This window comes from Lynx canadensis, chromosome B3, assembly GCF_007474595.2.
Source record: "Lynx canadensis isolate LIC74 chromosome B3, mLynCan4.pri.v2, whole genome shotgun sequence".
In the NCBI taxonomy this organism is placed as follows: domain Eukaryota; kingdom Metazoa; phylum Chordata; class Mammalia; order Carnivora; family Felidae; genus Lynx; species Lynx canadensis.
In genome coordinates this window covers 52,253,762-52,280,058 of record NC_044308.2, presented here as the reverse complement: position 1 = coordinate 52,280,058, position 26,297 = coordinate 52,253,762, and the positions used below count along the sequence as shown (strand labels likewise).

General features: G+C 42.7%; 2 protein-coding genes across 3 annotated transcripts in view; one reads left to right on the top strand and one right to left on the bottom strand.

The window, feature by feature from the left end:
• The window catches only part of SCG3 (secretogranin III), a 34,948-nt gene extending 28,298 nt beyond the window's left edge, over positions 1-6,650 (top strand). Inside the window, exons 11-12 of the mRNA XM_030318190.1 lie at positions 1,211-1,291; positions 6,332-6,650. Coding sequence (XP_030174050.1) covers positions 1,211-1,291; positions 6,332-6,450 — 200 coding nt within the window. The 3' untranslated portion in view covers positions 6,451-6,650. The remainder of the gene's footprint in view (positions 1-1,210; positions 1,292-6,331) is intronic.
• A 3,212-nt stretch (positions 6,651-9,862) lies between these two features.
• LYSMD2 (LysM domain containing 2) lies at positions 9,863-25,997 on the bottom strand. Of its 2 annotated transcripts, none has more exons than XM_030318186.1 (3): positions 25,709-25,997; positions 11,975-12,306; positions 9,863-10,436 (listed from the first exon to the last, which is right to left on the bottom strand). In XM_030318186.1, exons 1-3 carry the CDS (start codon positions 25,979-25,981, stop codon positions 10,394-10,396), a joined length of 648 nt encoding a protein of 215 aa, XP_030174046.1. In that variant the 5' UTR covers positions 25,982-25,997; the 3' UTR covers positions 9,863-10,393. The 2 variants fall into 2 exon arrangements, with proteins under 2 accessions (XP_030174046.1, XP_030174047.1); XM_030318187.1 differs by lacking the exon at positions 25,709-25,997 and adding an exon at positions 25,516-25,602.
• Between the last annotated feature and the right edge of the window lie 300 nt (positions 25,998-26,297).

The following is a 26,297-nucleotide window of genomic DNA, read 5'->3' as shown; positions in this document are numbered from 1 at the left end:
AAAATGGGGATGAAATGGGACTGCCTTTAAAAGGTTGTTGTGAAGAGTAAAAGAGATACTGCATTTTGGAGCTCAAAGCACAGCCCTTGGCACATCATAAGAACACAGGTAACTCAACCAAAAAGTCTGGGGAATAGACTAGAGGTAACAGGGCTCAAAGGGGGCTCAGAATGGGTGGTTACCACACAGAGCTTTGGCAGCCATTGATTCTTGCAGAGCCCCTGGACTTCGAAGCCTTCCTTTCTTAGGCCACCCAGAATTCTCCAGACTACCTGGTCCCTTGGTGCAGACACTCTGGGCACTAGGGACCTCACCTGGTTTCAGAGATGGCTGGTTTCCTTGAGACAGAACAAGGCTACATCAGTGTCTGTGACTGAAGATAGACTTTGCTTTCAGATAGTGCAGGTAGCAGAAGTTTGGGAAGACTAGAGTCCAAATTCTACTTCTGTTATTTCCTGTGTGGCCTCAGACAAGTCGCTTAGCCTCTCTGGGTGTTAGTTTCCTCATCTCTCAGTGGATGGTAATGCCCACTTGCAGACAACAATGTACGTGAAGGGCACCACAGAGTAGGCACTTCTCTCACAACACTCGAGGCTCATGGGAGAATGTTTATATCCAGGGGAGTTTTACTAGAATGAGTTCTAAGGTTCATGCCCAAACCTTGAAATGAGGCCCAGGTCATCTCTTCATCTGAGTTGTCACACGCTCCCTGCCAGATTGGGCAGAAGACTTGTATAGCAGCCTACACTAAGCCACAGATTTGGACTTCCTTAACATGACTTATTTGGTGATGGAGTCTTTTCAGGATCTGCCACTCTGATTTAATTCTTGACCTGAGAATGCTCCTAACCAGTTGGAAGAACTGGGAGAACATTCCTAACCAGAAATGATGCAGTCTAAGAACTGTTCACCTATCCAGTGAACTGAATCAAAACTCTTCTCTGCCAAGACATGAGACTGCAGTTATGTGTGTGTGAATAATGGCTCCTTGACACTTACTAGCCTGCCTGGTCCTGTGTCCTGGAATCTCATCTCTACCCTTTCTCCTCAACATCCCCCACCCAAATATGCACACTATTTTGTTACGGATACCACCTCACAAGTGCTTGATGAGTCCAGCATTTATGGTTCTGAACAAGAGTGTGGTCTTTAAAAAGAGATGCAGTGATATTTTATGAGTATTTGCTATGAGTTTTTTTCCCTTTTCCAGGGAAAACAGAAGCCTATCTGGAAGCCATCAGAAAAAATATTGAGTGGCTGAAGAAACACGACAAAAAAGGAAATAAAGAAGGTAAGGATTTAGTATGGTTGCAAACTGCCAACCTCACCCATTTGTCAGGGGTTATTGTTAAATAAAGTTTCCCACAGTCAAACTGGGCTAAAGTCTCCTGTCAGAGTCCAAAAACACTCCAGGATACAGGAATAGAATCTCCATTTCTCTTATTTTTCAAAGCCACCTCTTGGGCAAAGGCCTTTTCTTTTACATTTTATTATGAAATGTATCAAACAAAAGTAGAGAGAATAGGATAATGAATCCCCATGTATCCACCAGCCACCTTCAATAATTATCAATATTTTGCCCTTTTCTTAGAGTATTTATTTTCATAAGTTTTTTAAGTTTATTTATTTTGAGAGAGAGAAACAGCATGAGTGGCAGAGAGAGAAAGAGAGAGAGGAAAAGGGAGAATTCCAAGCAGGTTCCACACTGTCAACATGGAACCTGCTTGGAAATCCAAAGAAATCCAAGCAATTCCAAGCAATTCCAACCCCAACAGGGGGCTCGAACTCACAAACTGTGAGATCATGACCTGATCTGAGATCAAGAGTCAGACTCTCAGCCAACTGAGACACCCAGGGCCCCCTTGGAGTATTTTCTAAAAAGGGAATTTTTTGACCACATATTAGATGGACCCTGCAATTACAAAAGCAGTCACTCACTTAAAACACAGAACAAGACTGTTCTGTTCTGAGTACCAGAGATATGCAAATGTAAGATGCAGCCTCCCCTTGCCCTCCCTGACCCCCAAGGAGCTCCCAGCACCACTAAAGCTACCACTAAAGTCTGCTCCCAGCACCACTAAAGCCTGCTCGGCGCTATCATAGACAGGTGCAGTGCTACAAAGGTGGGGGGCACATCTCCTTACAAGGATGCATAGCACTGGGAGAAAGGATTGCAGGAAAGCCTTTGTTGGAAAGCTGAGTGACGAGAGGTGGATGCAGAGGAAACACGGCCCAAGACATAAAAGGACAAAAGAGAGTCATGTGTTCTGGGAACTGAAGCCACCCAGTTTCCCAGGAACACTGGGTATCTGTGGGAAGGATCGGCAGCCAGAGGTGGGAGGTGGGTAGCAGCCAGATCAGGAAGGTGCTTGCGTGTCCTGCAAAGGAGGTAAGTTTTAGCCAGGGGAACCTAAATTAGGACTTAATTAGGTTAAGAACTGAGAAATCTCTCTGGCAGCAGTGTGGCTATAGATCGAAGAAATAGGACCCCAGGGGATTGGACAGAGATTGAAGGCAAAGATCTGGAGCAGAAATTATGGGGCTTAAACCAAGGCAAGGCAGAGGAAATAAAGAAGGGAGAAACTTGACAGCAATGGATACAGATGAGTCCAGTATGACTCCCAGGTGTCTGGCTGAGCAGTTGCCAAAGGATGCTTTTAAAATGAGATGAGGGGTGTTTTCCAACTTGAAAGTGCATTCAAATCACCTGCAGAGCTCTTACATGTCCTGACGTCCAGGTCACATCTCAGGACCACTACAGCAGAAACTCAAAGAAAGGGATGCAGGCATCAGTATTTTTAACCCCCTCCCCATGATTCCACTGTGTAGCTAAGTTTGAGGACCACTGATATAAGAGAGCACAATGGGAGAAAGAGGTATTTTCAGTCCCTCTTTAGCCTATGGTCTTGTTAAATTCAGTGAAATGGAAATAATTATCAGCTTTTCACACATACTTTATTTGACTCAAAATAATGTGAATTTCCAGGCTATCAGTTCCATTAAAATTCACATGAACCATATTACATCAAATCTGTCACTGATTGACGAATGAACCATTGTTTCATGTACCACTAAGGAAGAAAAGTTATAACATGCCATCAGTGACTGTAAAGACTTTTAAAAAATGGGGCGCCTGGGTGGCTCAGATGGTTAAGTGTCTAACTTTGGCTCAGGTCATGATCTCACAGTTCATGAGTTTGAGCCCTGCTTCAGGCTCTGTGCTGACAACTCAGAGCCTGGAGGCTGCTTTAGATCCTGTGTCTCCCTCTCTCTCTGCCCCTTGCCTGCTCATGCTCTGTCTCTCTTAAAAATAAACATAAAAAATTTTTTAAAAATATACAATAAAAAATGTTTATCTTAGAATGAGTGTAATATAGAAAGTACCAAAATGCATTCTGAAACCAATGTTAATTTGATGGTCCAACAATTTGGAATACTTATGTTATTTCTTTCACTGATTAACATGAATCACACTCCCGGTCATAACCCGCAACATCCTGCAATATAATCTTCAACTTCCAGAAATGATCAACCTAGTCAAGCATGGAACCCTGGTGCTTGCATCTCCAAGGCTCTGTGAGCAAATTTCAAAATGATGGTATTGAGTTTGATGCTCCCTTCTGCCCTCAGGAAGTGAGGGTGATGTGCAGTATACCCCCCTGAAGACAGAAGCAGACAGCTTTTCCTCCATTGCCTTCATATGTGCTCTGCTTGACCTAGGTCATCTCTTAAAGCCGGTGGATCTCGTTCCTAGGGTCACACAGTGGCTGCAGCTGTGTGAGCAGGAAGTCCAGTAGCTCTATTAGTTCTGACCTTCCTTAACCTCTGCTCATGCCCTTTGCTGGGCAGGGGTCTGGGTAACCTGCCTCTCCTTCCCAGAGCCAGGAAAGGGAGGTCCATGTGATGTGATGCTGAGAAGGATAATAAAACTTTATGCACCCTTAAAAAAAAAAAAAAGTCTGTACTTTAAAAAAAAAATGAATCACAGCCCTTTTTTCTTTTGAGCCTAACAACCTTAAAACATATTTTTAAGATTAGCAACGTGACTACTGACTTGTGTAATCTAACAGCCAGCTAGTTTTCCTACGGCGCACAGTGAGAGCTGTCTTAACGATACAGTTTTTCCATTTCAAAAGAAAGCAAAATACTTTCCTGTTTGTCCATTCGAATCACCCAGACCTCTTCACATCTGCCCTTGAGCTGTCTTTCGTCCCACTAAAGACGTTGACCCTGCAGCCAACTCAGAAAAGCCAGTATTAATTTGAGCTGGTGATAATTAAGAGGCGCCTCTTTGTGCCCTATGAGACTGGAATCAGCTTGTGAGGAATCAGCACACAAATCATATGTGCAGCTTGATTCTGTTTTGTCCTGACAGGGAAAATAAAAGCCAACAACAAAACCCAAGCACTTACTGAACATTTGTTCTACACCTGTTAGTGGCTTCACGTTCATTACTTCAAGGCCACAGGGTGGTTCAGGGCAGTGACAGACAGACCTGGGTTCAGAACCTGACTCTACCATGACCCAAGCAAGTGACTTCCCTCCTCTGTCCCGTTTCTTCATCTCTGAAATGGGGATACTAATGCTTACCTCATGGAGTTTTGTGAGCAGCATATCAGATGATGGGTGTAAAGTGCCCCGGCTGGCAGTTATGTCTTTAATCTTCAAGGCGAAGCCCTAATGGGAGCAAATGCCTCTCTTGGTTGAGAGGAAACCGGCTTTATCTGAGCCTCAGCTCATTTGATATGATAAACACCTGGCACTTATAGAGATGTTCTTTATAGTTTTCCTTTCATGGGGTGCTCTGAGCTTCTGTTACCCCCTTTCCTTTTTTTTTTTTTTTTCCTTTACAAACTGACAGAAGGCAGGGCTCTCTTCTAGCGGCGGCTATAGCCAAGGTGAATGGCACTGTCCTCAAGGAACTCAGCTTCGGGCAACTCAGAATCTGGGGGGAATCTCCCCAGGTACGCTCTGATGTGGAAGACCCCCATGTCCAGCCCTGAGGGATGTGTGCCATAAATTTTGGTACCCTCCATAGGATGCATTGTACATAGCCATTAAGTGGTGTTTCGGGAAAATATTGATGCTTACTGTGTAGAGTGAAAGAAGATTGTTAATAAGGTTGTATATTATACTGTGATCTTAATTCTGGGTTGAGATAGATATATTTGAAAAGCAAAATATACATACATATATTTTTTCTTTTTTTTTTTTTTGCTTATGTATATAACAAAATACTAACTCTGGTTATTTATGATTAATAGAATTCAGGTTATTTAAATTTTATTTTTGTGTTTATTTTTCATTTTTTAAAACAATGAGCATCAAGGAAGGATGTGGGTTTTAAGCTTTCAGAAAAATGCCACAGGTGTCCTCCTTACTTGAGGATCTCTTTGCTTTTGATGGGTGGTTTGATGGTTTACACAGATTTTTTTGTTTAATTAGGACAGAACCACAAAGCAGTTTCTCTTTATAAAATAAAAAAGCTCTGTGCATTTTTCCTCCATGCATATAATTCAGATAGTGTGAAAATTATTGTCATTCTTTTTCTTTCTTTCTTTCTTTTTTTTTTTTTTTTTTTGTATTTATTTTTGAGAGAGAGACAGAGCACAAGCAGGGGAGGGCAGAGAGAGAGGGAGACGCAGAATCTGAAGCAGGCTCTTGGGGCTCAAACCCACAAACTGTGAGATCATGGCCTGAGCCAAAGTCGAACCCTCAACCGACTGAGCCACTCAGGTGCCCCAATGGTAATTCTTAACTCGGAAAAAAAAAAAATGGGTTGTCACATCAACAGGAACTTAACCTGTATAACAATTACAGAAAATCAAAACACCTGGTTCTATTTGTAACTCTTACTACCTGTGTGACCTTGAAGGTACTTAAGCTTTAGGATATTGTCTCCCCAAGTGTGATTCCCAAACCAGCAGCAGCAATATCTCCTGGGAGTGTATTTAAAATGCAGGATCTGGACCTCTGCCTCGGACCTACTGATACAAATCTGTAAGAGCCCCCAGGTGATTGGTATAAATATTAAGTTTTCAAAGCCATAGTCTATGGGCCTGTTCTCCCCATGCTCAAATGATGGTGATACTCCCTACCTGAACACCTTGCAGGTGCGATCATGGACAACAAATGAGACAATATACATAAACACGATTTTAAACTGTAAAGACTGAAAAAATGCCAACATCTAATATGTCTTCTGATGTGAAAGACTGCGATGGAATAGTAGTTGTGTTTTTGTATAAAACGCTTCTTAGTTCATGGCAATCACTATAAGGGGATGTCTCTTTCCTATCTCTGCTCATGACACTCTGACAATATTTTCCAGATTATGACCTTTCAAAGATGAGGGACTTCATCAACCAACAAGCTGATGCTTACGTGGAGAAGGGCATCCTTGATAAAGAAGAAGCCGATGCCATCAAGCGTATTTACAGCAGCCTGTAAAAATGGCAAAAGATTCAGGAGTCTTTAAACTGTTTCAGAAAACATAGCTTCAAACACTTCTAAGTCTGTGATTAAAGTAATTTGAGTCAAGGATTTTTAGAAAGTGACGAAAGTGCAGTAGTTAACCTTTTAGAAGTGGTCAAACATAGCTTTCTTGCCATAAAAACAATTTGAGAAGTAAAGTTGTATGTAAGCTGAGATTTTGTATGTAGAATCCTTATTTCCTTATAGATTTACATTTTATAATCAGAGATATGCTGCTTTGGAAAGCCTGTAACAGACTGAATTTAAAACTGAAGCTTCTTCCCGCTGTGTCACATAGACACCCCCTGAAGAATAAGGGGGTTCTGTTTTCAAGGCATGCTGGGTATCAAAACACCTCATAGAATATGTCTGTTACAAGATGTCATTTCCATCACCAGTTCCCTTTTGGGAGTTAAAATAAATTAACATTTCCTCAAAGCCTATCTAGCATAAAGGATAGCTCTCTGCTTTTTGGCTGTTCCTGCTGGCTCTTTATCAGTCCCACTGGTGCAGAAAGGAACCTGGAAAATGGGCATAGGAGTTGCTGGTTTCATCAGTAATTTCCCCCACTCTTAATATTTTCTATTAGTGAATTTTCAGACATCCACTTTATTAATAGGGATAACTGTATGCTCCCCAAGAAGAAAAATGAGGTCATAAACACTACCAAAGCAAAGTAAAAATGTATGCCAGATCTGGGTTATCTAAGCTGAATTTAATCCAGGCCAACATTTCTCAATTGAGAGCAAGAAAGCCAGGCAGTAGAACAGAAACACAGAAAACAATCATTCCCTTCTTTGTGGACCAGAGCTGGTAAATGAACTTCCCTGAGGAAAAGGTTAATGAACTTGGGGTCCCTGCATCTCCTCTCCCTCAGCTACCATCACAAACACATCCCTGGAAACCCACAGTGGCCCAAGGTCCTCCTGAAATGTTAATGGGCAATGTTCCCAAACCAAAGAATGCTTTGCAAATGCATTATTCAGCATAAAGTAATAACATATTTTTCTATATATTTCAGTTGGAAATCTGAATATGATGCTCTGTGTATTAGCTGTCCCTAATCCAAATGGCCTTCTGATACTTGTCTTGAATGCTCCTGCTTGGTACCTACTTTTTGGTGAGGACGGAGGAACTTATAGGGAAATGTAAGAGGCTATTTTTCATGGGTAGGAAACCACTGCTGCTCCTCCCCCTCCTGAGTTGTAAAAATAAACAAAAACCAAAGCCTGACACACACAAAAACTAAACTCAGTATGTTCTAGACAAGCCAGTACTCACTGGTGAGCAGTAAGGGAGAGCTAAAAACAACCTATGCCCAAAATATCCTTGCCAAACACAATGAGTCAGAGCATTTTAATGTCATTTTTGATAACATGACTGCTACCTCACCTGTGTCCTATAGGGCTAAGTCCAAATGGGCAGCTTTTACATCAGAAAAAAAAAAGTCTGGCTGCAATGAAAGCATTTTATCCATTCACTTTTCTATAATTTATCTATGCGGTATATTTTAAAATGAGACATTTACTTAGGGAATGTATTGCAGTTTTCCGACACAGTGACATTCATTAGCTCCCAGCAGTAACCAAGACAAGCAGGGGATCGTCAGCCTTGTTTTATAAATGAGGAAACTGGTTCACAAAAAGAACAAGGGCACAGCGTGTGCTCAAATTCTGATGGCCAAGAAGCAGTTAAAGCGTGGCCTCAAACCTGGTTCCTTGTGGCTCAGTCTACTCCTCCAAGGCAGTACTAAAGTACTCTGGTCCAAGACAGGTCAGCTGTGGCCACAACAAATTCAGAATTTAATTTAATGAAGGAGAGAGATGTTTTGGCCACAAAGTGCTAAGAGAGACCTTAGGCAACGATGAAATATTCAGAAGAGTATTTCTAAGATTGTGCCCTTAATTTTAAATTTCTGCTTATATTACATCTTTTGGATAGTGTTTTTGGATTTATGTCTTTTGGATTTCTTTCAAATTTCAGCTTATGTTAAACAACATAACTTTACATTTTTTAAAGTTCCTTTGCCTCCAGAGAGGCCTAGACCTTTTCTTACAGACATGATGGTTTCCCTTTTAATTTTTTAAAAAATGTTTATTTTTGACAGAGAGAGAGAGACAGAGCATGAGCAGAGGAGGGGCAGAGAGAGAGGGAGACACAGAATCCGAAGCAGGCTCCAGGCTCCGAGGCATCAGCACAGAGCCCAACGTGGGGCCCGAACTCACCAGCCATGAGATCATGACCTGAGCTGAAGTCGGACGCTCAACCGACTGAGTCACCCAGGCACCCCAATTTTTTTTTCTCGTTTTCTCCTCTTCCAACTAACTCCTCATAGGTAGTAGCAAGCATGATCAAGAGATCACCCTGGGGCGCCTCAGTGGCCCTGAGTGAGTCATTTGAGCATCTGACTCTTGATTTTGCCTCAGGTCATGGTTCGCACCCTGTGTTGGGCTCTGTGCAGACAGTGGACGGTGCAGAACCTGCTTGGGATAATCTCTCTCCCTCTCTCTTTGCCCCTCCCCCACACTCACACCCTCTCCCTCTCTCCCTCAAAATAAATAAACTTTAAAAGAAAAACATATCACCCTATATCAAAAACAATAATAGCATGAGAAAAAAAAAAAAAAAAACCAGAACACAAGGGATTATGTATGTTATGAACAAATTCCAGCCAAGGGCAGACAACTGCTGTTCCCATGCATGCACCTATACGTCACCCTCAAGGGCTGGACCTGTGCGGTTCTGCTTCTACCAGCTCTGTTGCATTGACACCTAAGGACACCTGTTTCCTGCTTAACGGAAGACCTGGAGGAGCAAGAAAGGGAAGAGAAAATGAGGGGAAAGTCCTGTTTGCTCCACAGAAAGCAGATTCCTTTGGGGAAGTGGGGGACGGGTAAATATGGGAAATTTTTGTGGAAGCTTAAGATTTAACCTGATACTTGAATAAAAATTGAGACCAAAAAAACCCTTTAATTGTAAGTAATGTATTGCTTAAGTCTTACTGCTATAACCTGTACATATGATACAAATGAGGTAAATAAAAGCTTAATCCTCAACTCAAATGAGCACAGTGACTAAAAAACACTCTCCAAAGTGACTTCATGAAATCTAAACTAGAATTCACCAGTGTCTCAGTGCATGGTATTTTTTATTTCTCCTTCTGATCATATTCTGTGTTTAAACTATACCTCAAACAAACCAGTTCAAATATTATGAAAATGCAAAGGCTACTAATACCCATAATTGATTTGCTTTTAGATTACTGAAACTTTTTAAAAATTCCAATTATAATAATAAAAGCAATTAAAATGGAAAAGCTGTCACCATTTCAAAAATAATTTAAAAATCAATTTTATTTCTATTTGTTGAAAAAAATTACAGACTCAAATATGAAAACATAGTTTATTTTCTCATTCAGGCTTTTGTAGTTTATTCTTACAAAATAGCAGACAAAATTTGGTTCTTTATATTAATACAGAATATTGCAATACATATCGAAATATATATATATATATATATATATAGCACTTAAGTTATAAACACATAGCAAAATCAGCATCACTTAAACAGCAACCATATATTTCACATCATTAGGATTTTTCAGAAGATAAACACTGTTTTCAGCTTGAATATGTATATAGTCTTTGATGCTTTATGTTAACTAGTATTTACAAAAACTAGTCTAAAAACTACCATCACCTACAAAAGTGATGATCTTTAGGATACGATTTTGCTCTCATGCCATAATAAAGACTTAAAATCATAGAAAGCCAGAGGAAATAATCACGTCAGTGCAATTGCAGTAGGTGAAACTATTTGGTTGTGATTTAAGGATGTATATGCTTTTGAATCTTTAGTTGTTGGTTTCTTCATGATCCAACCACCTTTTAATCCAGGTTAGATTATCGTCCCTGATCATCTAACTGTGATAGAGGGAAGCTGCATAAGGACTTTCTTCATCTCTGAAAAAAAAGTGAAAATTCAGCATAAATCAGTGTTTTAAAATGATATTCAGATAACTAATATATATACTGTACTTATTATACAACTTAATATCCACTTGCCAAAGAAGTGCAGGAGTACATCAATATATAATATTTTGCATGTCTTGGATGAAATGTAAATACTCATTAGGGTAAATACTCATTAGATGCATTTTATTGGCATCTCAGTTACTGGAATAAAGAATGGTACTTGCTTTATATTTATATTTTCTATTACATTTAAACAAAATGTACTAAATTATAAAATTATTATATTCATATTTGTTTATAGTTTTTATATGCCACCTTTTTCTCCAAAGGGCTTGATGTGCCTACAACAAATACATATAATAAGATGAATTAGAAATAAAATATCAGGGGCGCCTGGGTGGCGCAGTCGGTTAAGCGTCCGACTTCAGCCAGGTCACGATCCCGCGGTCCGTGAGTTCGAGCCCCGCATCAGGCTCTGGGCTGATGGCTCGGAGCCTGGAGCCTGTTTCCGATTCTGTGTCTCCCTCTCTTTCTGCCCCTCCCCCGTTCATGCTCTGTCTCTCTCTGTCCCAAAAATAAAATAAACGTTGAAAAAAAAAATTAAAAAAAAAAAAGAAATAAAATATCAGGATTAAGGAAAGGAGAAGGATCCAAATATATTAGCCATATGAAATACTGTACTAGTTGAACTGAAAATCAGTTTTAGTTGCAAGCTTCCTGGTAGCCAGGGCAAAAAAAAGCAAACACAATAGCTTGTGCCATGTTTGGAATCATAAAGGAAGAAGAAAACCAATTCTATAGGAGAGAGAAAGATTTTCCCTAACAAAGAACAAAGAAAAAAGCTCACATGAAAGACACCTAGTAACAAATAATGGACAAGGTCTTTGACAAATTTATTGGGATCAGTATTTCGCAAGTATTCCCTAGGGCATTGCTTCCTTTGAAGGGGTAAACTAGATGTTTCTGCTTGGCTGCCATCCAGGACTGCTAGCTGGACAGTTTTGCTACTAAAGCAAAGAAACAAACTTTAAAAAATATATATATATATATTTTATTTTTTTAGAGAGAAGGAGTTCAAGTGGGGGAGAGGGGTGGAGGAGGGGGGGAGACACAGAGACAGAGACAGAGACAGAGACAGACCGACAGATTGATTCTTAAGCAGGCTCCACAATCAGGGTGGAGCCTGATGCGGGGCTCAATCTCACGACCCTAGGATCCTGACCTGAGCCAAAATCAAGAGTCAGACACTTAATCGACTGAGCCACCCCACCACCCCCAAACTTTTTATAACAAGTAACAGAGCTAAAAACAAGCACATTGCAATAGATAAAGCCCTATGCAGAATGCAATAGCTCTTTTTAGACCTCATATATTAAAAATGACTTTCTAGAATTAAAATACAGTTTTTAAAGCAAAAGAGAAAAAAGGAAACAGAAGCAGAGAGAAAACAAAACAAAACTCAGCAAAGCAAGGACATCGTAAGAGTAATTTATTCAGCTTCTGACATTTTACCAGCATATTTTTACCTGCTCTCTTCTTTTAGTTTCTTGGCTGCCTGTGTTGACAACTTAATCTGCAAGTCTAGTCTCTGCAGGAAATCTCTAGCTGACACTTCTTCAGGTTGTACAGGCTGAACATCAGATTCTTGAGGACTGGAAGGAGAGAGGTCTTCTCCAGCTGCTGCTGGCTCTTCTTCATGAGAAAAACTGCTATCAACAGTTTCATTTTCTGGAGAATCTATTGAGTTAAGCCCATTAAACAACAAAGGCTTCTCTGATATAACTGGGATGTTCAAAGTTTTCTTCAGAAATATACAATCATTCGTAAACAGTTTATTTGCCCTTTTAATCTGCTCCATCTAAAATATGAAAAAGGAAACAGAGTTTTATGTAAATAAATCCATTAGTAGGGTTTATTATACAAGCACCTAAAAATATCTGGGCTCGTTGTGCAATGCTTTCTCTGGATTTGAGATTCTTTTTTTTTTTTAATGTTTTATTTATTTTTGAGAGAGAGCATGTGCGTGCAAGTGGGGGAGGGGCAGAGAGAGAGAGAGGGATAGAGGATCTGAAGCCAACAGTGAGATCATGACCTGAGCTCAAGTCAGACACCCAACCAACTGAGCCACCCAGGTGCCCCTGGATTTGAGACTGTTAATTTGGGTTTAGTTACTACCCCAGGTACCCCTAGTTACTTCAAGAGATGTCAGGAAATTGTTTCTCAACTTTAAAAAAGGAAAGCCTAATTTCCCCCCCACTATTATATTCGCCCTACAAGGCAGCTTTTACCAAGCAGCCTTCAATCCCTGAAATTAAAAAATGTAGAATTTTTAGCACTTATTTTCTAACTTCCAGTCTTGTTTTAACATTTCTATTATTTGATTTAAAAAAAAAAAAAACTAGTACTGTTCTTTTACTTACAGGGTGCTTCCTATGTCTCTGGAATTGTGTTTGGTAAATATAATGGATACAGGAGCTGGTACAGGGATAAATACAATGAGAATTTGCAACAATGGTGCAGACTGGGGTTGCAGTTGTTAAGAAAGGCCTCAAGGAGAAGGTGGAGTTCTGATTTTGATTCTTCTGATTTTAGATGGGCCTTGAAGAATGGGCAGAAGCAGTAGAGATAAGGAAAGGAGGTGGGCAGCACTTTACATACAGTATCTCGTATTTCCTACCCCGGAGAAGGTATTTAAAGATTCACTTTACAAATAAACAAAACTCATAGAGATTATGTATCATGGAACCATTGTAAACTGGCAGATGAAGAAGCTGGCATTTAATACAGTTTCTAGAACCTCAAACTCTTTCACACCTGCGGAAGCTTCGTGCAGACCACAGAGTTGGGAGCTGGGGGCGAAAGGGAGAACAGAATTTACACGGGTTGTGTAGTAATCGAGATACTATTATCTCCTTTTTGCAAAAGAAGAAAAGGACACTCCAGAGAGATAAGTGGGGTGCTTCAGTCCACAATGCTGTGAGCGCAGGCAGGGCTGCACGTCTGTGGGCTCCCAGCGAGCGGGAGAAATGCGTGCACTTGGCGTTCACCACACGGCATTAACAGTGTCCGGGGATGCCAGGCTCCTCCGCGCCCCGCGCCATCGAATTTTCACCTCAGCTCCTTCTTGGGAGGCACAGAACCGAGACAGTTTGGTAAGATAACGAAGCACACAGGCTTAGGAATCTGACAGACCTGGTTTCAAATCCCAGCTCCTCCAACACCAAAGGTCTCAACACAAGCTTAGCTTGTTATTTCTTTCATTCAGCCTGTTTCCTGGTGTGTAAAATAGGTACTCTCTAGCCTTCACAGGGTTGTCGGGAAGATTAAATGAAAGATTATATACATGCTTGTTTAGAGGAGACAGATAGGTAGGTAAGTAGATAAACAGACAGACAGGATATATAAGAGAGAAAGAAAATATTTAGCAGCAGATGATACTACTCTCTTTTCCAATGAAGAAATTGAGATGACTGATTTGACCAAGTGCCTACAGTTCTTTAAATGTATGAGCTGGAATTTCTGTCTGACTCTGAAGTCAAGATAAAAGTGCGTGACTAATGGGACCAAATTACGGGATCTTTTAATGCCAAATTGATTGTGAGTGAAAAAATTAGATTTCTGTATCAAAGAGCCTGAAAAAACAACAGTCGACTAGTAAATGGACCCTCTATCTCCTGATTTCTTACTATAAGCTGAATCTACACAAATAGTACAGTGAAAGCTTTTTTTTCTTTTAAAGGTACTACATTAAAGCATCTTTTGTGTAGAGTGGGTTGGTCTTTTGTGTTCTAGTTTCTTGGTAAAGGAGAGAAGGTGAGGGTGGGAAAGAGAGGCATGAATAGGCAGGGGCATTTAGGAGACAAAATTAAAGTCTAAAAATCCTAAGTATCTCTGGTCTAGTTTAGGCTTCAATGTGAGTGATTTAAAATAATTCGAATACCTTATCCATAACAGGTTCAGGTATATCGACTCTGCCTTTAATATCCCCTTGGGTTTTTTTCCTATTTATCAGCTAGCATCCACATCCTCCATCCTAGTATGTGGGCTTCCATTGGCACAGAACAACTGCCCCCTTCCCCACTCCAGGGTGAGCATATGACTCATTCTTGCCCTTTGCAGTGTCACAGTGTCCTCGCTTTCATGATAGGTCACAGTCCCATCTTGGAATGATTCAGAGATGCAAGGACACTTTTGCTGGGTCTGGGAGGGGAAAGGTCCTCCATTTTCTCTACCAGAAAGAGCAGCAATCTGTCCACTTCATGGAACCCGACAACAAGGCCACCTTGGAGGAAAGCAATCAGACCTCTGAATCAAAGCCTAAAGCCAGAATACCCTAGGGCCTTTGCATTCTTGAGCTAATAAATGCCATTGTTTGTTTGTTTGTTGTTGTTTTGCCTAAGCCAATTTGAGTTAGGTTTTCTGTCTCTTGTAAATGAAAGAGACTTCACTGATACAGTGCTCTTTGAAATGCTTACTGGCAGGGGTCTACCATTTTCTGAGAATAATGAAGGAGGACAGGAATTGACAGGGAACACCAGATGTCATTGCTGAGGCAGAACTGAGAACACCAAGCATAAACTGTGAGTTCCTTAAGGACAAGCACTTTTATTTCTATAGCTTCCTTGAGGCTAACAAAGATCTTGTACACACTAAGTGCTTAGGGTGGAAGGATAGATAGATAGATAGATAGATAGATGAATTAATTAAAACAGGTTAGAGGAACAGGCATAAAAGATTAACCCCAGGAGGTAACCAGAAAGGGACAGTAAGTCATCTGTTGTGTTACTCTCCCTTTAAATACACCCTCACCATCCAATCCATCCCCAACTCTTCTTGAGCCTGTTCCGAACTCCAAGAGGCTGACCTCTTAAGAACTGCATTACCTAAGCCATGTCGTTGGCATTCCAGTGGGAGTTCCAATGGAAGGCACCAGCAGAAAGACAGCACTATGAATGACTCCAGTAGCTGCATTCCTCTATGGCAGAGTTCCTGCCAGGTAACCCCTCCCTCATCCCAGGCTCCAGCTCTCCCCGTGTGGGGTACACCACTTCTTCCCCTGGCCCTTTAAGCCTAGGGGTAATATCTTCCTGCTGTTGCTAGTCTCAGGTTGCTTCACCATCTCTTCTTGGTTCCCTCAACCCTGCTCCCATTCTATAAATGTCCCTTGACTAGGGGCGCCTGGGTGGCTCAATCGGTTAAGTGTCTGACCGGCTCAGGTCATGATCTCATGGTCTGTGAGTTCGAGCCCCGCATCGGGCTCTGTGCTGACAGCTCGGAGCCTGGAGCCTGCTTCAGATTCTATGTCTCCCTCTCTCTCTGACCCTCCCCCACTCACTCTCTCTCTCTGTCTCAAAAATAAATAAACATTAAAAATTTTTTTTAAAAATAATAAAAATAAATGTCCCTTGACTAAATTCTCTTTGGCCACACCCCCTGAGCCCACTGTTTCTTGCCAGAACCCTGACCCATACATCTATCATTCAAAGCAAGATGGGCCATCACAGCCAGGCAAAGGGCCAGTGACAGGAATACAAGACAAGGTGATTGAATCAACAGCTGGGTACAATTAAGGAGCACAGGGAGTAACAGGGTTGTCTAGGTTCTTGTGCATCATCCCACTGATTCACCCATAGAATTGCCTCTTGAATTAGTCTATAAGCTTCTGGAAGTTGGAGACTGTGCTATCTCCATCTCAGTATCATCAGCAAGCATTTCAGGTATACATTCACTCTATGGTCTAGACTCTGAGATGATACACAGGATGCCAGCATCAAGGACACCAGAGATATCCAGACACAGCATCAAGGTGGGGAACAATCTAAGAACCAGCAGATTTGAGTCTGAAGGTGAAAACAGGTCAATGAGTTTAATACAGGTAGTAGTTGGAAACATGGGCTCCGGGGCCATACTTTCTGGGTTCAAACCCTGGCTTTGCCACTTTCTAATCATTAATGGTTCTGTTTTCTTTTCTGTAAAGTAGGGATAATAATAGTACCTCCAATGCAATATGATCATTATGAGGATTACATGAATCAACTCAGGTATTTAGAACAATGCATAGCCCCCAGGAAGCCCTCAAAAATAATGATAATAGTTGCTATCATATTATTTTTTTTTTAAATTTTTTTTTCAACGTTTATTTATTTTTGGGACAGAGAGAGACAAAGCATGAACGGGGGAAGGGCAGAGAGAGAGGGAGACACAGAATCGGAAACAGGCTCCAGGCTCTGAGCCATCAGCCCAGAGCCTGACGCGGGGCTCGAACTCACGGACCGCGAGATCGTGACCTGGCTGAAGTCGGACGCTTAACCGACTGCGCCACCCAGGCGCCCCTCTATCATATTATTAAATGTGGTTAAAAAGGAGAAAGTAACAGGCAAGGGCAGATCCTAACATGTATTCAGCAGATGAGAAGGAAGGAGGTAGGAATTTCTCACAATAAAAAATATTTCTCCTACAAAGTAAGAATATATAAAACAATTTCATACAGACATGCCTGGATAATTAACATTATATGTTGTCAGTGCCCTGAGGTGTGTAAGCTTTATGTTTTTTTGCCCGAAGGTGATAAATTTGATCTTAACTTGTTCTCCTCTACAAGTAGTGGCTTGAACCAACTGCACAGGCTGCAAACTCTGTACCTGTAGTAAAGTTAAGGAATTAACCAGCCATGCAAAAAGCTAGGAGTCGGAGTCGGGGGGAGCATTCTGGGGAGAAAAAGCAGCTGCAATGCCCCAGCACAGTAAAAATGTAGTGTGGCTGAAGTGTAGGGAGTAATGAGCAAAACTCCAGGCTACATAGGACCTTGCATGCCAAGGGATAAAATTTAGGTGTTACTTTAAATGTGATGAGAAGCCACTGGAGGGTGAAGAAAGGGACTGACACAATCTGATTACAGTTAAAGGGCACTCAGGCAGCTTTGTGGAAAATGGACTGGCAATAAAGAGGCATCAGTGGAAACAGGAAGCCTAGTCACGGAGGAAGCCACAACAGCACAGACAAGAGACTAGGGATAATCCCAAACAGTGAAATGATGTTTTAGGAATGTTTTATACTTTTATCTGAACATAGCTGGGTCTAATGTTCTGGGAATGTCACCTCACATAAAGCTAAGAAAAGTCATGATCCAACCCAAGGAAGAGCTGGAAAACTCTAGAGTTTTCCCAACCTGGCTCTGTTCAACATTTCCTAACACCCAATTTTTACTTTATTTATTTATTTTTCCAAGCACAGAGCAGCTCAGATGCTATCAGGTGAAAAGTTTGAAATTCCTCTGAACTTTTGTCTCCTAGGTTTAGAACTAGAAACCTTGTGTTGAAAGATCTTGTCAAAAGTTTAAGACTTTCAATATAAGGAAGAAGTCGCTATAAGAGTTTTCCATGAATGAATGGGCTCCCTGGAGAAATAAAGAGGAGCTTCTATTAAATCTCATCCAGGGCACACACACTTGTCAGGAATGTTACAGAAATAAACACTGAAGCTCTGGAATATTCTAATCCCGGTAGTCCATGATTACCAGAGATAAATGATTATGTTAATGGTAAACGGTCCAGTGTATTCAAATTCTAGTATGCTTAACTGCAACTGTAATAAAAAGCCATCAAGGTTTGCTGTTAAAAACATATATAGAATAATGATAGCTGCCTCAAATTTTGGATATCACACGGATTTGAATTGTCATAACCTTTGAAAATTGCAGTTTTCTGGCACTATCACAATGCAGATCTGGGTTGTGTTAGGAACACATAAAGCAAAGGACAGTAAATTGGACTCTTAGAAGATATTATGATCCCTTTTCTCTACCCTCCCCAATATACAATATTTCCTCCACTCTACTGCTAGAGTTATCCTTCTTTTTTTTTTTTTTTTATGTTTATTTATTTTTGAGACAATGCGAGAGACAGAGTGCAAGCAGCGGAGGGGTAGACAGAAGGAGACACAGAATCTGAAGTGGGCTCCAGGCTCTGAGCTGTCAGCCCAGAGCCCGATGTGGGCCTCGAACTCACGAACCGTGAGATCATGACCTGAGCCAAAGTCGGAAGCTTACCTGACTGTGCCACTCAGGCACCCCTAGAGTTATCCTTCTAAAACAAGATTGGATCATACCAGGCCTTGGGTGGATGGTGGAGAAGGAATTACCTTTGGGGAAGCCATGCTGCCTTCAATATAGAACCCAACTCCTTTGGCTTTAAAAGGAAAAAAAAATTATTCAATTTATTTTAAAAAATTTTTAATGTTTATTTGCTTTTGAGAACGAAAGACAGAGAGTGAGCATGAGAGGGGGAGGGACAGAGAGTGAGGGAGACACAGAACCTGAAGCAGACTCCAGGCTCCACACTGTCAGCACAGACCCCGATGTGGGGCTTGAACTCATGAACTGTGAGCACCGAAGTTGACGCTCAACCGACTGAGCCACCCAGGCGCCCCTCAATTTATTTAAACTAAAAAAAAAAGTTCACCTATTTCTCCCACCTTTCTGTTCTCCACATTTCTTAAAACCCAATTAATGCTGAGAATAAAAAGTGTGACCTGTTCAGAGTGACAAAGAACTACCCTGTGTTTTTTGTGGGCAGATGAGTCAGGGATAGGGATAGCAATCAAATATTTTCATTTCAAAATTCTCTCCCATGCTCAGGATGGAACAGCATGACTCAATGAAATTGGTCACTAAAAAACAGATTACAGAAGAATTAAGTACGAGGTAACAAGGTGGCCACAAGATGACAACCATGGTGACATTAGGTAGAACAAGTGCCATCAATAATTTAAAAACTTCTTTAAAATGATTGCCCTGGGGCACCTGGGTAGCTCAGTCGGTTAAGCATAGGCCTTTAGCTCAGGTCATGATACCACAGTTCATGAGTTTGAGCTCCGCATGGGGCTCAGTGCTGACAGCTCAGAGCCTGGAGCCTGCTTTGGATTCTATGTCTCCCTCTCCCTTGGCCCCCCTCCCGCTCATGTTCTGTCTCTCTCTCAAAAAAAATAAACATTGGGGCGCCTGGGTGGCGCAGTCGGTTAAGCGTCCGACTTCAGCCAGGTCACGATCTCGCGGTCCGGGAGTTCGAGCCCCGCATCAGGCTCTGGGCTGATGGCTCAGAGCCTGGAGCCTGTTTCCGATTCTGTGTCTCCCTCTCTCTCTGCCCCTCCCCTGTTCATGCTCTGTCTCTCTCTGTCCCAAAAATAAATAAACGTTGAAAAAAAAAATTAAAAAAAATAAACATTAAAAAAATAATAATAATAATAATAAATAAAATAAAATGATTCCCCTGTAGGGGTGCCTGGGTGGCTCAGTCAGTTAAGCGCCTGACTTTGGCTCAGGTCATGATCTCCTTGTTCGTTTCTGTTTCTTCCTCTCCACTCCTTAAAAAAGACAAACCCTTCCAAAAACATTTCAGGATACATTCAGAACTAACATTTTTATGGCACTCTGTGGCTTAGAATATATGCATACATACATACAACTTTCATTTGGTTATTATTATTTTACAGAAAAGACTTAATTAAAGGACTCTCTCCAGATCATTTTCTAGTAAGTGCTAGATTCACCCATCAGCCCACTGTCTCACACTCTTAAGTTCTAGGTGCTGGGGGCTATCAGACTCCTCCAGTGCCATGTGCTAATTAGGGGAATAGGATTTACTTCCTTTCCACGCTATTTCAGAAGAACATAGGAGGCACCATTTATATGAAATCCCCAGAAAAGGCCAATCTATAGATTAGAAAATATATTCATGGTTGCCCGGGGCTAGAGAAGGAAACAGGAAGTAACGGGGATCTTTTCAGGGTGATGGCACGGTTCTAAAATTGGATTGTGGTGATGGTTGCACAACTCTGTAAATTCACTGAAAGTCCTTGAATACACTTAAAATGGGTTTATTTTGTGGTATGTAAATTATACCTCAATAAAGCTGTTTTTTAAAAAAGAATACATGAGAATCTATTAAACCTCAAACACTTCTGGTAGGGGAAGTGTTAAGAAGCGACTGGAGTTTAGCAGTTCACTGGAAGAAAGTGAGAAGACCCTGGGAATAAAACTGGACAGGAAGTGATTGAGGGCACTGAAGACAATGTGGCCTCTGGAGAGGGGAGCAGACAGGCGAGCTGCCAGGGGGAAAGCAAAGAGACAAAGAAAAAGTTTATTCAAATAATAAGTCCCCTCCCTGTCTCCTGCCCACTTTTAGTCTGTATACTGTTTTCTAGATGTTTTTCCAGGGTTTCCAAACAAAAAGCTCACAGTGGCTGGCTAGCATCAGTGAGTTTCCTCTAGATGCTTGCATCCGAGAGGAGCTAACAAGGCCACAAATGCCATAGCTAAATCTAGAACACGGGGTGAGGGAAAGGGCCTTAATGTCTCAGTAGAGATAAGCACAGCCAGGGAAATTCCAGCCCAAGCAAATTCACGTCTGAGATCTGAACTGCCCTTAATAGTTTCTCAACCCAGCCCAAGTAGTTTCAGTCTTCCAGACCACTTCCTCAAATGCATTAGTAGAGATGCTCAAATATAATCCTATGTTTAATTTGATGTAAAAACCCCCTGCTGGTGGAAGGGGAGAAAACCAGCACCATCCCAGTAGCAGCAACCTTTCCGTAGGCTGGATAGAGAGCCTCAAACCACACTTTGTAAAATAAGTCACTCAACCCCTACCCTGGCCTCCACCTTTCAGGGTCTGCTCTAGGGCCTACTGATTTCACAGTGGTCAGGCCTGTGGGTCAGGTCCATACATATATGGAGGACCTGCCATGTGCCGGCCTCAGGCTAACACAGAATGTCCAGAGATGAGTTGGACAAGCAACCTGGCTTCTCAAGTAGCTATAGGCTAGTAGAAAGCAGTAGTGGAAAAAGTCACCATGAATAAAAAGAGGAGTGCATGTATCATCTTGTAGCCCCAGCATGAGGCAAAAGGACTCAAACAAGCAAGGCTCAATAAAAACAGGTTAAAAAAGGGGCGCCTGGGTGGCTTGGTTGGTTAAGCGTCCGACTTCAGCTCAGGTCATGATCTCACGGTCCCTGAGTTCGAGCCCCACGTCAGGCTCTGTGCTGACAGCTCAGAGCCTGGAGCCTGTTTCAGATTCTGTGTCTCCCTCTCTCTCTGCCCCTCCCCTGTTCATTCTCTGTCTCCCTCTGTCTCAAAAATAAATAAATGTTAAAAAAAAAAATTAAAAAAAAAACAAAAGAAACAGGTTAAAAAAAAAAAAAGGTGGGGGCTCCTGGGTGGCTCAGTTGGTAAGGCAACTCTTGATTTCAGCTCAGGTCATGATCTCACTGTTTGTTTGTGGGATCCAGCCCTGCATCAGACTCTGTGCTAATGGCATGGGGCCTGCTTGGGATTCTGTCTCCCTCTCTCTCTGCCCTCTCCCCTGCTCTCTCTCCCTCTCAAATAAACATTAAAAAAACAGCTAAAAAATAATAAATGCCATTATTAATAATAATGACTTTAAAAGGAATGGTGGGAAGGGTCCTTAAGATATTTTCTAAGGCCATGGCAGAAGAACTGGGGTCCCTCAGGCTTCAGACGTGGCCAGATTCTTGAACATCCACATTCTTCTTTCCTATAGAGAAGCCTCCTGCATCCCTGGGCCCATCTGTAGGGCAGAGATACTCAAATAAAACAGTAAACAAGTAAGCAGAAAATATACGGCATATCAACAAATCATCTAGAACCCAACTACTTCCCACCACCTCCTTCTCTGCTGCTCTGGTCCAAGCTGCCATCCTCTCACCTGCATTACAAAGCCTTCAACTGATCTGGTTTCCATGTCCTGGCACTCTCTCACTACAGCCTGTTCTCAAAGCAGCATCCAGAGTGGTCCTTCTAGTGCCTAAGTCAGATCATGTCATTCTTCTACTTGAACTTCTCCAATGCTTCCCAACTCACTCAGAGAAAGAGCCAAAGTTCTTACAGTGGCCTTCAAGGTCCAAATACATGCCATTGCATTGTAAGCACCAGGTACACTACTCCTGGAACTTGCCAATTATACTTCCACCTCAGGGCCTTTGCACCACTGGCTGTTGCTGCTGCCTGGAATGTTCTTCACAGATATCTGCACCCCCCCCCCCCCCCCACACACATATACAACTTGCCTCCTTCTCAGTGAGTTCTTTGTGGCTATCCCATTTTAAATAATTATAGCCACCCCCACTAGCCTTCATTATCTCCTTTTCCTGCTTAATTTTCCTTCATATTGTTTATCAATACCTGGCATAAAACATATTTCGTTTGCTTACTTACTGTCTCTACTGACTAAGATATAAGCTCCATGAGGGTATGGATTTCTATTTATTCGCTAATGTATCACCAAAAAGATAGAAGCTGGAAAAAAAGACAAAAAGGAAAAGGAGATGAACAATAAATACTGTTGGGAAAACAAGGCAGGGAAGGGGAAAGCAGGTGTGAAGGAAGGCTGTAATTTGACAGAAAGCAGTCAGGAAGGCTTCAGGGAGGAGACATGTAAGCAGTGAGGGAGGAAGTCACACTGCCAAGGTCAGCTGCATAATTTGCAGGGCCCAGTGAAAAGTGAAAACATGGGGCCCTTGTTCACAGAGTACTAAAAACTTCAAGATGGCAATAGTAAAGCATTACACCAAATGCGAGGCTCTTCTAAGCATGGGGCTCCGTGTGACTACCCAGGTCATACACCCATGAAGCAAACCTTCCATGCAGTGATCAGGGACAGACTGTTCCACACAGGTGAAACAGCAAGCGCAAAGACCCCAGGAAGGACAGTGCTTTGGGAACAGGCCAAGATGCCATGCTTGTAAAACATGAAGATTGCTGTGCTCCTTCTCTGCATATTCTGATCCAGTAGGCTCAAGGTCAGTTAGGATTCTTTATTTTTAGTTTGCCCCAGGGCATTCCCTTACCCAGGCAAGTTTGAGGAACATATTTATTCCCATATCTTGGGATGTACCCTGCTGCCAGCCATCAAGCATCACTTAAGAAAACCAGTTTCTGTTTTGTTCTCCTGAAAACCAAGGGTTGACAAACAGATCTCCATCTTCACCCCTTGTCAGAGTCACTGTTCTGGTAACACGCTGGTACCTAAAATACTACTGGCTGTTACCAGTCTCTCCCTCTGAGGGACTGAAGTCCTGCCTGGTTCCCAGCTGGGTGGCTGGAGAGCTGTCATCGGCAGACAGGCTTCCCTGAGAGTTCCTGCTCCTCTCAGTAACACAGCAGAACCATGCCTGGCTATTGCCAGACAGGGGATATTAAAGTCGAATGTTTGCCTGGACTGACTCTTAATTTCCAGGTGACTGCCCTGGGTCTCTAAATCTCCAACACATCATCACCTATTCCTTTAAACAATCATTTAAATTATTTATAACCTTGGTAGTCAATATTTGAAACTTAACTCATTCAACTTCTTTCTGTTCAGTCATGGAAAGAAAAAAAACCTTTCTGCCTTTTTAGCTTCTACCTAAAATCTCAACTTACAACGAGTAAATCCAACTAATATCTGTACATGTGAATTAAAGCAATAACATCACTTCACTGTTACAGTAAGAATTATCACTTTCACTGGTTCTACACAACCAGTGGAAGAGTCTCTAAAAATTTCATCAACTATACTTCAGGGCCCAAAGGAAATGATACACATGTAATAAACCAGTGGTCCTCAATGAAGAGTTTCTTGCTGGGGAATATTTGGCAATGTCTGGATGGAGGCTGGGGGTCTTACTGGCATCTAATAGGCAGAGCTCAGAGATGCTGTTAAACATCCTACAATGCACGGCACAACCTACACAAACAAAGAATTATAGGGTCCATAATATCAATAGTGTTGAAGTTGAGAGAGACTCTTTGAGGGTATAGATTACAGTTCCCAACTCATTATACTTAACATCTTAAAACCAAGTCTTCATGAAAGTAGTGAAGAATCTGGTTTACACTTTACCCAAAAGGGGTGATAAGGTTATGAGTAACAGGATCTATATTAAGCAAAAGCATAGATTAGAAAGCATTTGATGAAAAGTAGAGAACTGCAGTCAGCTGTTTCAGAGCTGTAAGTAACGCAAGTGCAGCTGTGTACTAATTCAAATTGCTCTCAGTGAATAAACATACTTAATATCCTTACCTTTCATCCATCTTCCCATCTGTAAACAGGTTAATTATACCTACCTCCAAGGCTCTTTAGGGAAATCAAACTGAATAAGAACGAGATGGAACAGGACAAATGTAATATCTGGCACACAGCAGGCATTCAGCAGAAGGTAGTTGCTGATACTCCCCAACTCTGCTCTTCTCTGGCTCTGACCCAAACCAGGCTTTACTGATATACATAAGAATTGTAGTTCTATGTTCACATTTGCAAACTCCCAGGAGGACGGAAAGGGCCTACCATAGCATAATAATATCAGTATATGCCTGCACAGGAAGATTCCTGGTCTCAAAATGATCTGCTAGGTAAACATATAGTTCCAATTTGAATGTGCAAAATAAATTACTCAGTCTCTGTCATTCTGTGAAGGGCCAGGAAGAGTTTCTCTTTAAGAGAAAGATACAGAGAAGATCGCCTTTCTTCCCATTGCTGTCTTAGGTGTTTCAGGAAAGAACATTGAAAACTGATACAGAACTCAGATGTAAAAAGGCCATCACATAGCTCAGAGTTAATTATAAGTAATTTTAATGAGACAATATGTTCCCTCAGGTTTCCATGTTATTCCCAGAAGTGTAATGCAATACGCCCAGGACACACACACTTATAAATTTATAATAAACACAGCTCTTCAGCTCACCTAGACCCCAGTTCTGGGCTGCTGCTTAGCGACAGGTGTCACATTCACAGTTGCCAGTGAGCCCAGGGGTGTAATTTCACTTCTAAATAAAGCAGCATAATCGATAGAACCAGAACCATCCGGCGGAGACAATCGTACCATCCCTGACTCATCACAGAGCTTGTTTACAGAGAAAACAAAATTCTCTGTCCCAAGTCAACACCTCAGTTCAGCTTTGAGTACTGTGATCTGGCCTGAAAATCGGGTGAACTTAGCTCCCAGGTCCTCTTTGGCCTTCCTCACTGATCTGGTCGGTGTCTGGGCAGGACACCGGGAACTCGATGCACCTACCTGGGGAGGGAGCCTCGGAGCCTGCCCTTCTGGGTACAGAACCACCTTTGGAGACCACTGCCGCGGTTCTCGGCGCGCGCTGGGAGAGAGCCTGGGAACAGATGGCTGCCTGCCCGACCCCTAGTACTCCGCGTCCGGCCACGAGCCCCCGCCCGTGCCACCAGCCCCAGCCGCCGCGGCGCGCCCTGCTCACCGTGACTCCGTATTTGAGCGCGATGCCCTGTAGCGTGTCGCCGGCGCGGACCCGGTGCTCCACATGGCGCTCGATGACGCCGGCGCCCAGCGGCGCCCGCACGCTGGCAGTGCTGCCGTACGAGCGGGTCTTGGTGCGGGCCAGGCTCAGCGACAGCTCGGCCTCCTCGGATTCCGAGCCCGAGCGCGAGCGCGCGGGCGGCGAGGGAGCCGAGGGCCGGGGGGCTCGGGGGCCGCCTTCCCGCAGGGACAGCGCGGGCGAGGAATCCGCCATGGGTCCTGCGGAGGCCGCCAGGTCGCGAAGCTCGCCAAGGGGGCGGCGCCTTCGCCGCCGCCGCCTCTTCCTCGGCCTCACAGGGGCTGCGGCAGGCCGTTCCGCGGGGGCGGCGGGCTGGAGGCCGCGGCGGGGAGCTGCGGTCCGGGCATGGCGGGCGCCCCCTCCTGCGCGTCCCACCTTCCCCGGGCGCACCTGCAAGCGGAAGAGCGAGACGAGCTCCCGCAGCTGCCCGGCAGACCGCCGCGGCTCCACCCTGCTTGCCGGTGCCGGGCAGGCCCTGCGGTGCCGGGAAGCGAGGCGCACTGAAGCCCGC